Raw genomic sequence first — 12747 nt, forward strand, 5'->3', positions numbered from 1 at the left:
GTTTGGTCTAATATTCTTCAACCATGAACTCATGTAACTGGTGGCTTCAAACAGTACATGATATGGTAGCACACTGAACTAGGTGTCTGCAGAATGGATTCTAGGTGACCCTATCTGGGACTCAGTTTCTCCTTTTGTAACATGAAGTGATTGGATTAGTTCATCCAATCCCCACATTCTCTGGTTCTAAATGTTCTCAATGCTGGAAGTAAACTTTCAAACCATGGGATTATAGTTTTAGAGGAGAGAGCTCTCTCAGGCCATGTCGTTCCACTGATGCCCAGGGAAAAAGTGACAGCTCTCTCTAGACCCCAGATAACCTGACTCTTGATAATAAACATCAGAAGCAGAATTTGAATTCAGGTCCTCTGACTTCTCAGCCCATGTTTATATTCCATCGACTTCTTACCACTTTGGTCAGCACTCTCACCAATGAGCACTTCCTCTGAAGCACTGGGGTCCCCAAAAGTGATACATTAGAATTGAGAATGGGCAAGCAGCATTTTCAGTTTCTCTTAAATAATCTTAAATTCTCTTAAGTAGTCCCGTTTTTAAAAAAAAGAGGCACCCCTGAAGCTACATTTCAGATAATTTATTGTTAAATGAAAAAGTAACAAGCAAATGGTGGAAAGGGGAGAAGAGGATGAGCACAGTTTTTGTAAAACAAAACAAACATTCTGAGTTTTCTAAGGTTGGAGTAAGGAAAGATTGCTCAACAGACTTTCCCCTCAAAATCTTTAAAAATATAAACAATCACAAGGGAAACCAGTGTCTTCCTTAAGATACATATCAATGACTCTCATGCACACTGTTAGCAGGTCACTTGGCAATCCTGGGAAATCACTTAACAAGCGGACAGAGGAGGGAAAACTACTTTGAATGAACCCGAGACAGAGATTGGACCTTTCAGAGGCATTTCGGAATGAATGGGTTCTAAGAAGCAGAACAAGAATGGAAGTGACAGCCACGTTTTCTCCAAGGGAAGCTTCTTCAAGGAGAGTCCCGTCACCACAGGCTGCCTTTCTTGAAACTCTTTAGGAAAAATCTGATTGGTTAGAAAAGAAAACAAAACCAGAAGGGACCTGCGCATTCCCCAGTGAATAACTTACAAATTCAACAATATAAACTCTTCCTTTTTTTCTACAGTTTCACAATCACTTCTTCACTTGCACTCACTCACGTTCCAACGTCAGAGTCTCCCTACTCATAGCTTCGCAACCAACTTTACTACTTTCCTGTAAACTTAATTTCTTAACCTACACAATGCTCTCGCTTAAGGATGGTTCTCAGATGAGAAATCACATCTATTTTTGGCCAGAAAAGTGATTTCTCCTCCCAAAGAGGCTCTTCCTGCTCAGTCAACAATAATGTTGGGGGCGGGAGGGGAGGGTGTTTGTTCCTGTATTGTAAATTTAATGCAAGTTAAATATCTAGAGGAACAATGAGAAAAATGAAAGGCACTTCCCATCATTTAAAATTACATCACATTTATGAGTAATCCAAACCACCTATTATGATGACATTGCAGCCCCCCCTACTGTTTTTCCATATTATAAAGCTAAGATCTTCCTGTTAATTCTCATATTTGAATTCTTTCTTTCAATGAACATCAAAGTCAAGCTTCACTGATTGGTTCTAGAGTGAACTCTAGAGTCCAAAAGTCCCCCCCAGCTTCCTGTAGCCCTGTTCAACATCACATTCTTTAAGGCAAAATTAGTTAATTGGCGTGAGTTCTCTATGTGGCAGTGTCCAAAATATATTTAGAAAAGCAAAATCATTTATATTTTCATTTTAAAATCAGCGATGGACAGTTCAGCTCTGAAGGCACCACAGTCTCTAAAGCATGATTATCTCTGCAACTTCATCATGTTCTCATAAAGGACTCTGCTGGAGCCAGTTCTAACCAGTTCTTTGTGAAATTTGCAGCATGAGCATTTATACCTTGGAAACCAGCAAAAGTTACAAATCATGACTTAATTTACTGTTTTGTTGATTATCTAGACTTGAGAATGATGGAGAAAATATTGATGTAGACAAAATTTAAAAGTGTGTAGCCCCTAGAGAGTTGGCTGTTAAAAGTTTACCAGTGTGCCCCTGATGAAGAGGAACAGAAATCACTGGACATGGTGATTGGCTCTTTGAACATCAATCATTTCGATGCCCCTGTGAGTTACTCAGAAAAGAGGCACGGCCTATTTGCCATTTACAATAGTCTACCAAGGGTCCTCAAACTTTTTAAATAGGGGGCCAGTTCACTGTCCCTCAGACTGTTGGAGGGCCGGACTACAGTAAAAACAAAAACTTGGTTTTGTGGGCCTTTAAATAAAGAAACTTCATAGCCCTGGGTGAGGGGGATAAACATCCTCAGCTGCCGCATCTGGCCCACGGGTCGTAGTTTGAGGACCCTTGGACTCTATGCCCCTTAGAAGAGGCTCACCAAATCTCAGAGTTGGAAATCATCAACTTCAACCTCCTTTTAAAGAGGAGAAAACTGAGCCCCCCAAAACTCGAATGGCTTGCCCATAGTTCCACAGCTCAGCAGGGACAGAGCCCGAATTAGAACATACTCAAAGTGCATATCTGTGTTTTGTTCCTTCTGACAGGAAAACAAGAAAAACCACCGACCCACTTCCTTTTTCTCAAAAGGCCTACCTGAGCTGCTTACCTGAACCCCTGGATTCTCTTAGATTCTGCCCAAATTTCTCTTAAATTAAAAAGCTTGGGCTCCAGAGAGGCCACCTTGGTCGGGGGAGCTCCTAAGCCAGCGAAGAAGGGCCACACATGTGTTCTTGTCCCCCTCGGACTGCTCAAGACCCTTCTATGTTGTCATTCAATGCTCTGATACAAGTTCGTGTACAATAACTAGCCCACTTCCTTCCACCTCCCACCTCCGCCTTGTCTAACATGAAATGGAGGTTTGGCAGGCAACAGATGCCAAAATTAGTGGGGGCTCATACTGAGGGAGAATGCTGGGAGGGAGTCAAGCTTTCAGGGCTTCAGAAGGCACCCAGAGGCCTAAGAAAAGAAACGGTTTGTCTGCCTGGACTCTGTCTGCAAGAGTGACCCCCACATAGATTCTCTCATCTTCCCATGGCTGATTTTGCTGAACTAACAAAGCTCTTTTGAGGGGCCATCTCAAGTGATTCTGAGAATCCAGGATCCTTTGACCCTTTAGCAAAAATCAAAACCTTATAGTAACACAGTTTGGATGTTTGGATTATGACTCTTCTCTGATTAGAATTGAAATCTGACTCCAAAGCTAATTTTTTTCTTCTGCCCCCTGTAATCCAGGCATTGATCGCCCTTTGGGTAACAGGGATTCTGCTCCGAATGTAATTTCTTTTGGACAGAACACGTGTGAAGCTTGGGTAAGGACACCAGCATAAGTTCCCAGAGAACCTAGGGAATAGAGATGTCTCCCTCCTAAATAATATCCAGACACGACCCGAGCCATTCATTTCCAGTTATGAGTCAAAAGGCAACAATCTTGAGAAATCTTAAAAGCATTCCATCAGAGCAGCCTTAAAAATGACAGTCTGCTCAAATATGTGCCATCCTATATTTTGCCTTATGGAGCCTAGGAAAGTATTTGGAAACCCCAGTGTACATAGCAGAAGAGTTCCACAAATCTGCGGCGGCCTTAGCGGGATTCCAGAGATGCAAGGCAGGTCGCCAGGGCCCGCGGAGAAGAAGACAAGAGGCTTTCCTCATGACTAGCGAAATGGTTAACCGAAATCTTTTGGGCTTCTCTTCGGATCAGTGAACTAAATTTCAGCAACATTCATAAGGCAGCCATGGTGGAAACATCGCCTTAGCACAGGCTTCTGGGAGTCTTCGACCACTGGTGCAAAGAGGAGGGACGAGGTCTGCATTCGGATGGAAACAGAAATAACCCAAGGCCCTCAGTTTACACAGACTGAGCCCATGGGAGTGGGATAACTTAGGCAGCAAGTACCATGACTTCCAACAGAAGTTGCTTCAAGTGGGAAGTTCACTCTTTCCACCCAGAAGCCTTTTTCCACACTCCACCACAGACAAGCTTGGCCCTCCCTCTCCAGGAGGAACCATGTTTTTGATTTTAATGTTTTTTTCTTCTTCTTTTCTTTTTACTTGGATCTTTCCTTTATTTGTTATTCAATTGATACTCTGGGGGATCTGCAACCATGAGCCAAGAAAAAGAAATGCTTTTAGAAAGAAAAGCTAAAATCCAATTCCCATAGTAACCAAAGACGCCAGAGGTGGGGTTTTTTCCCTCTCCTTTGCCAAGGCCGACACACGAAACTAGAATGATAGAGAAGGCTGCTTCAAAACGACTGGGGAACAAAGGCCCGTTTTCACTTAGACCGAAGCACGAGCAGCCGCTCGGAGGAGCGCCCTGCATCCCGTCGCCCCCCGTCTCCGTCAGCATTCGTCCAAGAGGTAGTCGCTCGCCGGGCACTCGGAGGCCTCGAGCTCCACGCTGGACAGAAAGCGCCTCGCGGACTTGCGGCAGTTGTAATCCAGGGTGGTGGTGTACACGGTCTTGGTGTGCTTGGGGTAGATGATGGTGGTGCTCAGGAACCGCAGGGCCTTGTTCCGGGGCTCGAAGCGCAGCTCGGCTTTGTAGTTGCGCCAGGTGCAGCCGGGGATGCAGACCACGGTCTGGCTGCAGGAGGAGACCGCCAGCCCCACCGGCATGTAAATGTTGTCGATGAAGTGCTTCTCCGAGTCGTACTTCACCGAGGAGGTGTACCTGCGGGCGGACACACGAGAGAGCGTCAGGCGGGGCCTGGGACGGGCGGGCCCGGCTTATGAGGATGCCTTGGCTCGGCCTGCGCCCCGGGAACGTGGTGCGCCCAGCGGGTCGCTGGGGACTTGGCCGAGCTTCGTGCTTGTGGCGCTTCCTCATCCACATAGCTGTGGGAATTCTGGCATTTCCGTCCCAGCCAGCCGGGCTTTACGCACACCCTTGCAACTAGGGGCTGAGGGGAGGAGGCTTCCGGCAGGCCGTCATCCTCTCGGATACTAATGGAGAGCTACGGGGAAGCCCGATTCTAAGCATCAGAATTCTTGAAATCTGACCCTGCTCACTAGAAAATCTGATCCAACTTAGCTGGCTTTACTTAAAAGGATCATCGCAAACCTCAGCCTTTCATAAAATATCAATTTCTGGAAAGGGAGGGAAAGAGGGAGACTGACAAAGGAAAGGAAGGGAGGGAGGAAGAGAAGGAAGGAGGAAAAAAGGGGCAGGGGAAGGAAGGAAGAAAGGAAGGAAAAAGAGAGGGGAGGAGAGAGAGAGGAAAGGAAAGGGGAGAGAAAGATTAAAGTAAGAAAGAAAAAAGGAAAGAAGATGAAAACAAGGAAGAAAAATGAGAGAAACGAGAAAAGGAGTAAGAGAATAAGGGAAGGAGGAAGAAAAATGACAAAAATTCCAAATTATTTTCTTTTTAACTCGTAAATTTCTTCTAAGAAAAATGAAGAAACTTTTTCAATGAGGGTCCCATAAGAGCCTCATAAGGACCCCAGAAAGAGGCGTGCAGAGAACAGGGGGGGAAGTAGGAGGGGAGGGAGAGCCTCAATCTCCCCAAGCAGGCAGCCAGGCATGAAATGACCTCGTCTCCTTTTCAGGTACAGTATTACTCTCCCTGGACAAGTGGGTACGTGGAGATGGTTGGAGCTAAACTAAGGTGCTCTTATACCCATGTTGTTCAAGATCAAAGATCATGACTCCACTCTACAGAATGAGGCATGAAAACATAATTGAAAAGCTCTTTTTTTCTCACTTTGGGGAGGGGGTCCCCATGTGCAGCTCCAACTGAAATTCTAGCTAGCGAGGAGTCTGGGAACCACCTAAAGCCGGACATCCTTTCCTTTCCCCAACTTCCAGGTTAACCTTTCCCCAAATCATGCTTGAAAGGAAAGGGAGGAAAGGGACAAGCATTTATATAGCATCTGCTATATGTCAGGCACTGTGTTTTTTACAAATATTCTCTCATTTGGTCCTCACAACAATCCCAGGAAGTAAGAGTAATTATTATGCCCCATTTTACAGATGAGGAAACTGAGGCAAACACAGGTTATGTGACTTGCCCAGGGTCATATAGCTAGCAAGCATCTGATGCTAAATCTGAACTCGGGTCTTCCTGATTCCAGACCTACTGTATCATCAGCACTCTGAGGAAAGGGAACTAAGTAATGCCCTAGAGGAGTAAATATAGACAACCCTTTCTACTCCCACCCTCACCTCCCCACTCCCACCACTGGGGAAAGTGGTATATCTTCCAGAAAAGGTAGGGAGGCAGAGTTTCTAAAGCAGAAAGAAGGTCGGGCATGTTTACCTTATTTCCTTTGGAGGCAATGGGTCAAATTCAACTCCTTCACCAAAAGACAGGGGGCAGAGCCTTGGAGAGCAGCCAGGCCCCAAGGGATTGGGTAGGAAGACCGAATTCTGAAAACAAAAAGAATATGCTGTAGTTAAAGCCAAAATGCAGAGAAAACCATAGAAATCGGAGCTCAAAGGGACCTGGGAGGCCGTCTGCTTTTCAACTGGAGGATTCTTCCCCATTTTGGTGTCTGGGACCCCTGGGGCAGGAGCCCAGGGACCCCCTTTCAGAATCATCAAATAAAATCCGTAGATTGCAAAGGGAAGCAATGATACTGGAATACAATTATCAAAACATATTTTTAAACCCTTAATAGTATCGTATTTTTTTCAAAATACATGTAAAGATAGTTTTCACCATTCATATTTGTAAAACTTGGTCTTCCAATTTTTTCTCTCTCCGTTCCTCAAGATAGTGAGCAATCTGACATAGGCGACATTTTAAACATATTTCCATATTTGTCGTGTTTTAGACGCCATTCTAACAACTCTGATCTCGTCAAACATGTTACAGTGAAAGGAATTGAGGTTGAAGAATGCCTCAACTAAGATCACGGGAGTAAGGAGGACAATTGGGCCTTCGAGTCAACTATCCTAAAAACCAAACTCTTCTCTCCTCTCCAGTTCCCAGGATCTCAGATGTGAAGACCAGGAAAGGATGTTCAGGGGTCCGAACCTTATCTGACATCCCTTCCACGGCACCTGGCTTCTGTTTGAATACCTCTAGTAAAGGGAAGCTCACCACCTTGCTAGACAGCCCATTATACTTTTGAATGGCTATAATTTTTAGCAAGTTTGTTGTTTGTTTCTTTTTCTTTTGCTATCAACTTCGCCCAAGCAAATAGATAGGACCGTGAGTGTAAAATTCCCAGTGCTTGAGACACATGGGTTTCAAATGTGGAGTTTATGATACTAAATTGTCATTCAGTGCCTTACACTCTGGAAGTAAAAGAAGTCCCTCCATCTTCTATTTGTTTCTTATGTCTCTGCCCCCTCCCCCAAAGTGAGCCCCCATTTAACTTCCCCCAGAAAGACAGGAAGGAAGCCTTCCTGTTGATAAGATGCTCTAATGGGAAAACAAGCTTGAGTTACGAAACCATCCATTTTTCAAGAGACATCGTTGAGCAAGATTCGAATGCAGAAAGGTAGCTGTCACATCCTCACTGGGGCCCAACTACCCCGGATTCCAATCAGGTGATGAGCCAACCCACCCCATCGTCCCCCTTCCACTTTTACAAGAAAATGGCGAGTCACAAGAACACAAATGGGTGACAGTTCCTTATCTGATGTACACCTTAAGAACATAAACTGCTTTATGCAAGTATCCTGGGGGTGGGGTAATGAATACCAATGGTGACTCTACCTCCGACCCTAACACTAACAGCTCCTCCAGGCCTGCAGAACCCAATGACCACCTCAAGGCCCCATGGGAAATTCAGGAACTAGTTTTATTTACTAGCTCAAGAGACTTGCAAGACTACATGCCTGAGAAAGATTTTTAACAAAAAGCATCGAAATTAAAACGATGCTGTTTAAGTAAAAGGTTCAGTTGTTTCAGTCTGACTCTTCCTGACCCCCCCGGGGGTTTTCTTGGCAGAGATGCTGGGAGGCTTTGCCATTTTCTTCTCCAGCTCTTTTGACAGTTGTGGAAACTGAGGTAAACAGGATGAAAAGAAGGTCACATAGCCACCGAGCGCTCAAGTTAGACAGTTATTCCCAAGTTCACTCTTTTTTGGGGGGGGAGGGGCAATTGGGGTTAAATGACTTGCCCAGGCTCACACTGTTAGAAAGTGTTAAGTATCTGAACTGAATTCAGGTCCTTCTGTGTCCAAGTCAGATGCTTTATTCACTCACTACCCAATTGCCCTTAATTCACTCTAGGGACAGCTGAGGGAGCTGTACCAACCAGCAAAGTCAACCTTCAAAAACTGATAGGGAAACAAAGTTTTCCTGTTCGGTATCAAACGGATTGTACCTAGTCCGTCGGGCCTTATCTCTCGTGATGATTACTAAGACTGCACTTGAGTTCCAGGATCTGAGTTCCAGTTTCCTGCACTTTGCCACTTTTCATCTGAGTGACTTCAGCCAAGTCCCTTCACAGCTTTTGCTTCAGCATCCCATTCTGTTCAATGAGAGCGGCCCTGCCAGAGCTCGAGCTCGGCTCTCTGTGTAACAGTCCGCAGTGTCGATGCTACTGCTGTTAGTGTCGATGCTACTGCTGTTAGTGTGTCTGTTTTTCCAAAGCACTTTCACATGTTCTGTGCTCGATGCTTTCCTTTGTCTCACAGGAGAGAATGACTGGGGACCATGTTTGGGATGGGGTTCAAGACTGGACAAGAGTCCCTAGGTCTGTCACGTCAAACCTGGCCAGGGGCACTCAAGCAGAGAGAGCACAGAAAGCTAACTTAGGGAGGCTTAAATCAACCCAGCAGGGCAGGGAGCAGATGGCATCAAGTGGGCAAAGGTGCTGGATGTGCTTAGAAGGGAATGGGCTGGAGATGGGGACAGGGAATAATGAGATATGGAGAAAAGGGAGGCCAGAAGGGAGAATTTAGGGAGTCAGAGGTAGCAGAGACAGCTTGCCTGCTGCACAAAGCTCCGAGCAGCTGGCAAAGAGAACGTTTTTATTTGTTGAATGATTGCGGGTTTGGAGTCCACAATTTGGTTTCCTGAAGACCCAGCTTCTCTCACTCTGGGGTGCTCATTGATTCAGGTGAGGCGAGATTGCCAGGGGCCTCTCCCAGTGCTCCATGGGAGCACCTCCTCCACCTGCCAGCTGCTTCCCCCACACCCAAGTTCCAATTTTTTGTTTCAGCTAAACAATGTCACTCATGCTACCACAATGGGGGCATCTCCTGGGCAAGCTCCTCCGGCACTGCAGTCCGAGTGTGCAGAATAAGAGATACCCAGATTAAAAACCTCTTGTCTCTACTTCCCAGGTCCAGGATATTTTTGCCCCTGCTTCTCCATCCCTGTTCTGTCTCCACTTCCCAGGTCCAGGATATTTTTGCCCCTGCTTCTCCATCCCTGTTCTGTCTCCACTTCCCAGTTCCAAGATATTTTTGCCCCTGCTTCTCCATCCCTGTTCTTGTTTCCACTTCCCAGTGTCAGGATATTTTGCCCCTGCTTCTCACTTCCCAGTTTCAGGATATTTTTGCCCCTGCTTCTCCACCCCAGTTCTTGTCTCCACTTCCCAGATCCAGGATATTTTTGCCCCTGCTTCTCCACCCCAGTTCTTGATTCCACTTCCCAGGTCCAGGATATTTTTGCCCTTGTTTTTCCATCCCTCTTCTGTCTCTACTTCCCAATTTCAAGATATTTTTGCCTCTGCTTCTCCATCCCTGTTCTTGTTTCCACTTCCCAGTGTCAGGATATTTTTGCCCCTGCTCACTTCTCAGGTCCAGGATATTTTTGCCCCTGCTTCTCATCCCTGTTCTGTCTCCACTTCCCAGGTCCAGGATATTTTTGCCCCTACTTCCCCATCCCTCTTCTGTCTTCCACTTCCGGTCCAGGATATTTTTGCCCCTGCTTCTCCATCCCTGTTTTGCCTCCACTTCCCAGTTCCAGGATATTTTTGCCCCTGCTTCCTCATCCCTGTTCTGTCTCCACTTCCCAGTTCCAGGATATTTTTGCCCCTGCTTCTCCATCCCTGTTCTTGTTTCCACTTCCCAGTTTCAGGATATTTTTGCCCCTACTTCCCCATCCCTCTTCTGTCTTCCACTTCCCAGTTTCAGGATATTTTTGCCCCTGCTTCCCCAACCCTGTTCTGTCTCCACTTCCCAGTTCCGGGATATTTTTGCCCTCCCTTCTCACTTCCCAGTTTCAGGATATTTTACCCCTGCTTCTTCATCCCCCTCCTCCTCACTACGGGGCTGGCTTGAATTGCTACCTTCAGCACCCCCAGAAAGGCAAGTGGGCCCATGGGTCAGTGGGCCAGGACAAGGCTCTTTCATCGCCCTAATCCCAAACAACCCTCACTTGGGTGATTAAAGGCTCCCAGCTGCAGAAATCTGCTGACAGGGAAAGTGGAGGTGCTGTCTCCACTTGAAGGGAATACAATGGCCACATCTAGCTGGAACCGGGTCTGGAGCCAGAGAAAGCAGTCACCGCTCCAGCTCATTTCTTTGAAGGGAACTCCAGGAACTGAGCCCAGGGGACTTTTAGGCAGGCTGCTGTTCAGTCAAGTCTGACTCTCTGTGACCCCAATGGGGGTTTTCTTGGCAAAGACACTGGACTCATTCGCCATTTCCTTCTCCAGCTCATTTTTCCGGATGAGACAACTGAGGAAACAGGGTTTAAGTGACTTGTTCGAGGTCCCACAAACTAGTGTCTGAGGTCCGACTTGAACTCAAAGCTTCCCGACTCGGGCGCTCCACCTGCCCGCTTTAAGGCGGGGTGAAGCCGGCCAGCCCGTAAGCAAAGGCAACTTGCGCAGAGAGACTGAGATCGGGACCTCTCCAAGTGTGTCTCCGGCTCGGAGGGGCCGAGCGGGGGCAGATCTGCGGCTCAGAGGTGTAAGGAACTTCCCGCGAGTAACCTCCCTCCAGCAATGCAGATCAGCTGCTGTTGAGCCCAGGGACTTCAAAGCTTATTTAGTCCAATTTCTCCATTTTTAAAGCAGAGGAAAGTGGCCCCGGGGGCGACTTGCCCGGAGTCACAGAAGGTCCGCCCCTGGACCCCGTGTTCTCTACTCTAGCGAGGCTGAGAGCGGCTTGGGATAAAAGCTACGGGACCAGTTCAAGGTCACACAGCCTGCATGTGACCCCTAGAACCCAGTTAGTTCTTCCCTGCTCCCTACCCCGCCGCTTTTAGGGTTTCGTTTGTTAGTTGTCCGTTACTATTGACTGGGAGTGGGGTTGTTTTCCTGAAACAACGTCCCCCGCCACATAAGGCTGCCACTCTCCAGACCCCCTCCCCCACCAAGTTAGCCCACTCTAACAAACGCTGGAGTGGGGGAGGGGGTCGGAATCGGGGCTTCTGCCGTAACTGCGAGCCTCTGCCAAACCCGAGGGCCTCTCCGCTTTCCTCCGGGGGCGCCAGGAGCCGCGGGTACCAGCCTGCTTGAGGATGGGCATGACGGACTGCGGGCAGCGGGAGCCCGGCTGCGGGGAGAACTCGAGGGGGCTGGAGGACCAAGCCTCCCCGTCCGAGATGGTCCCGATGGGGCCGTTTGGGTCTGCCCGGCTCTGCCCTGCCCGGCTCTGCCCTGCCTGGCTCTGCCTCTGTCTCCCCAGGCGCCGCGGCTCCGGCTCTCTCACCCTCAGCCCCTGCCTTCGCCCTTTCACGAGGATAATTTTCCAGCCGCCGCTGCCGCGTCCAGCTGGCCCCAGATTCGAGGCGCGGGGCGGAATCCAGGGGCGGCCGCGGGGAGGGCACTGCGCCCCCTCCCCCGGCCTGGGCAGCCTGTCTCGTCTCCGAGGCTCCGGCGGTGCTCTGCAGTCCCCAAACCTAGGCCAGGCAGTGGGGATGGGGGGGAGGGGTCCCAGCGCCTCCCGGCCCGGACTCCTCAGATCCCCGGCGCAGGGCGCAGGGCGCAGAGCCAGCCTAGCCCGGGCGGTGCCCACCCCCACCCACCATCCCCGCCGCGTGCCCCGTCACTCACCGTGGCCGCGGGTCCTGGGGCTGCCGCGTCGGCCTCCAGCAGCCCCGGGGCCAGCCCCCGCTCGGCGCCCGCGCCGCCGCCGCCTCCGCCTCCCGGGGCCAGCAGCCAGTGGCTGGGGCTGGGGCTGGGGGGCAGCCCCGAGTCTGGGCTATCCAGGATCCCGTCCCCCTTCTTCTTCATGTCCAGGAGCTCGGGGACATCCTGCAGGCTGAGGCGGCCGACCATGGCGGTGGCCTCGGGGGAGGGAGGACCGGCCGAGGGAGCGAGCTCCGCGGAAACGCCGTTTGCTCAACCACCTGCAGCGACTTCCTCCGGCCAGCCGCGGGCCGCGGGACACGGGGGGCGGGGAGCGGGGCGGGGCGGGGAGGGGGCCCCCGGGCCGCAGCCCAGCCCTGCCGGGCCCGGCGCGCGCGGGAGCTGAGGGAGGTGGCGGCGCCGCCGGCGGCTCCTGTCCCGGGGCTCCCGCCTCGGCGCGCACTGGCCACCCCGTCCAGCGCCAGGGGCCGCTGCGCTCCCGCTCCCGCTCCCCGTCTAGCTCAGGCGCGGGGCGGGCGACGCCGCCGACACCGCCTCTGGCCCCAGCCGATTGGAGGGCGGCGAGCAGGGCCCCAGGGGTAGAGCTGCGAGGCTCGGCGCACCGGTCCTCCCTGCAGTCCCTCTCCTGGCGCTCAGCGCGCCCACCCTCCTCCGTGGGCCATTCGGGCCACTTAGTCCTCCTGCCCCTCCCATCTCCCGCGGGGGAGGGGTTAGCCCCTCCAGTACGCTGCGATCCTCCCAACTCGCC

The 12747-nt window shown here is 50.1% G+C and overlaps 1 protein-coding gene across 1 annotated transcript; it reads right to left on the minus strand.

The window, feature by feature from the left end:
- Nucleotides 1–577: 577 nt before the first annotated feature.
- Nucleotides 578–12317, minus strand: RFLNB (refilin B). Its single transcript, XM_051992208.1, has 3 exons — nucleotides 11964–12317; nucleotides 6318–6427; nucleotides 578–4732 (listed from the first exon to the last, which is right to left on the minus strand). The coding sequence occupies exons 1-3, from the start codon at nucleotides 12186–12188 to the stop codon at nucleotides 4402–4404; spliced, it is 666 nt and encodes a 221-aa protein (XP_051848168.1). The 5' UTR covers nucleotides 12189–12317; the 3' UTR covers nucleotides 578–4401.
- Nucleotides 12318–12747: the final 430 nt, after the last annotated feature.

This window comes from Antechinus flavipes, chromosome 4 (genome assembly GCF_016432865.1).
Source record: "Antechinus flavipes isolate AdamAnt ecotype Samford, QLD, Australia chromosome 4, AdamAnt_v2, whole genome shotgun sequence".
Lineage (NCBI taxonomy): Eukaryota > Metazoa > Chordata > Mammalia > Dasyuromorphia > Dasyuridae > Antechinus > Antechinus flavipes.

Excerpts from the sequence above, each read along its gene's own strand:
- RFLNB (XM_051992208.1), bottom strand. The coding sequence starts at position 12,188 with ATGGTCGGCCGCCTCAGCCTGCAGGATGTCCCCGAGCTCCTGGACATG. Across the intron at positions 6,428-11,963 it reads CCCCAGGACCCGCGGCCACG|AATTCGGTCTTCCTACCCAA; the intron begins GTGAGTGACGGG and ends TTTTGTTTTCAG. Across the intron at positions 4,733-6,317 it reads TTGCCTCCAAAGGAAATAAG|GTACACCTCCTCGGTGAAGT; the intron begins GTAAACATGCCC and ends GTCCGCCCGCAG.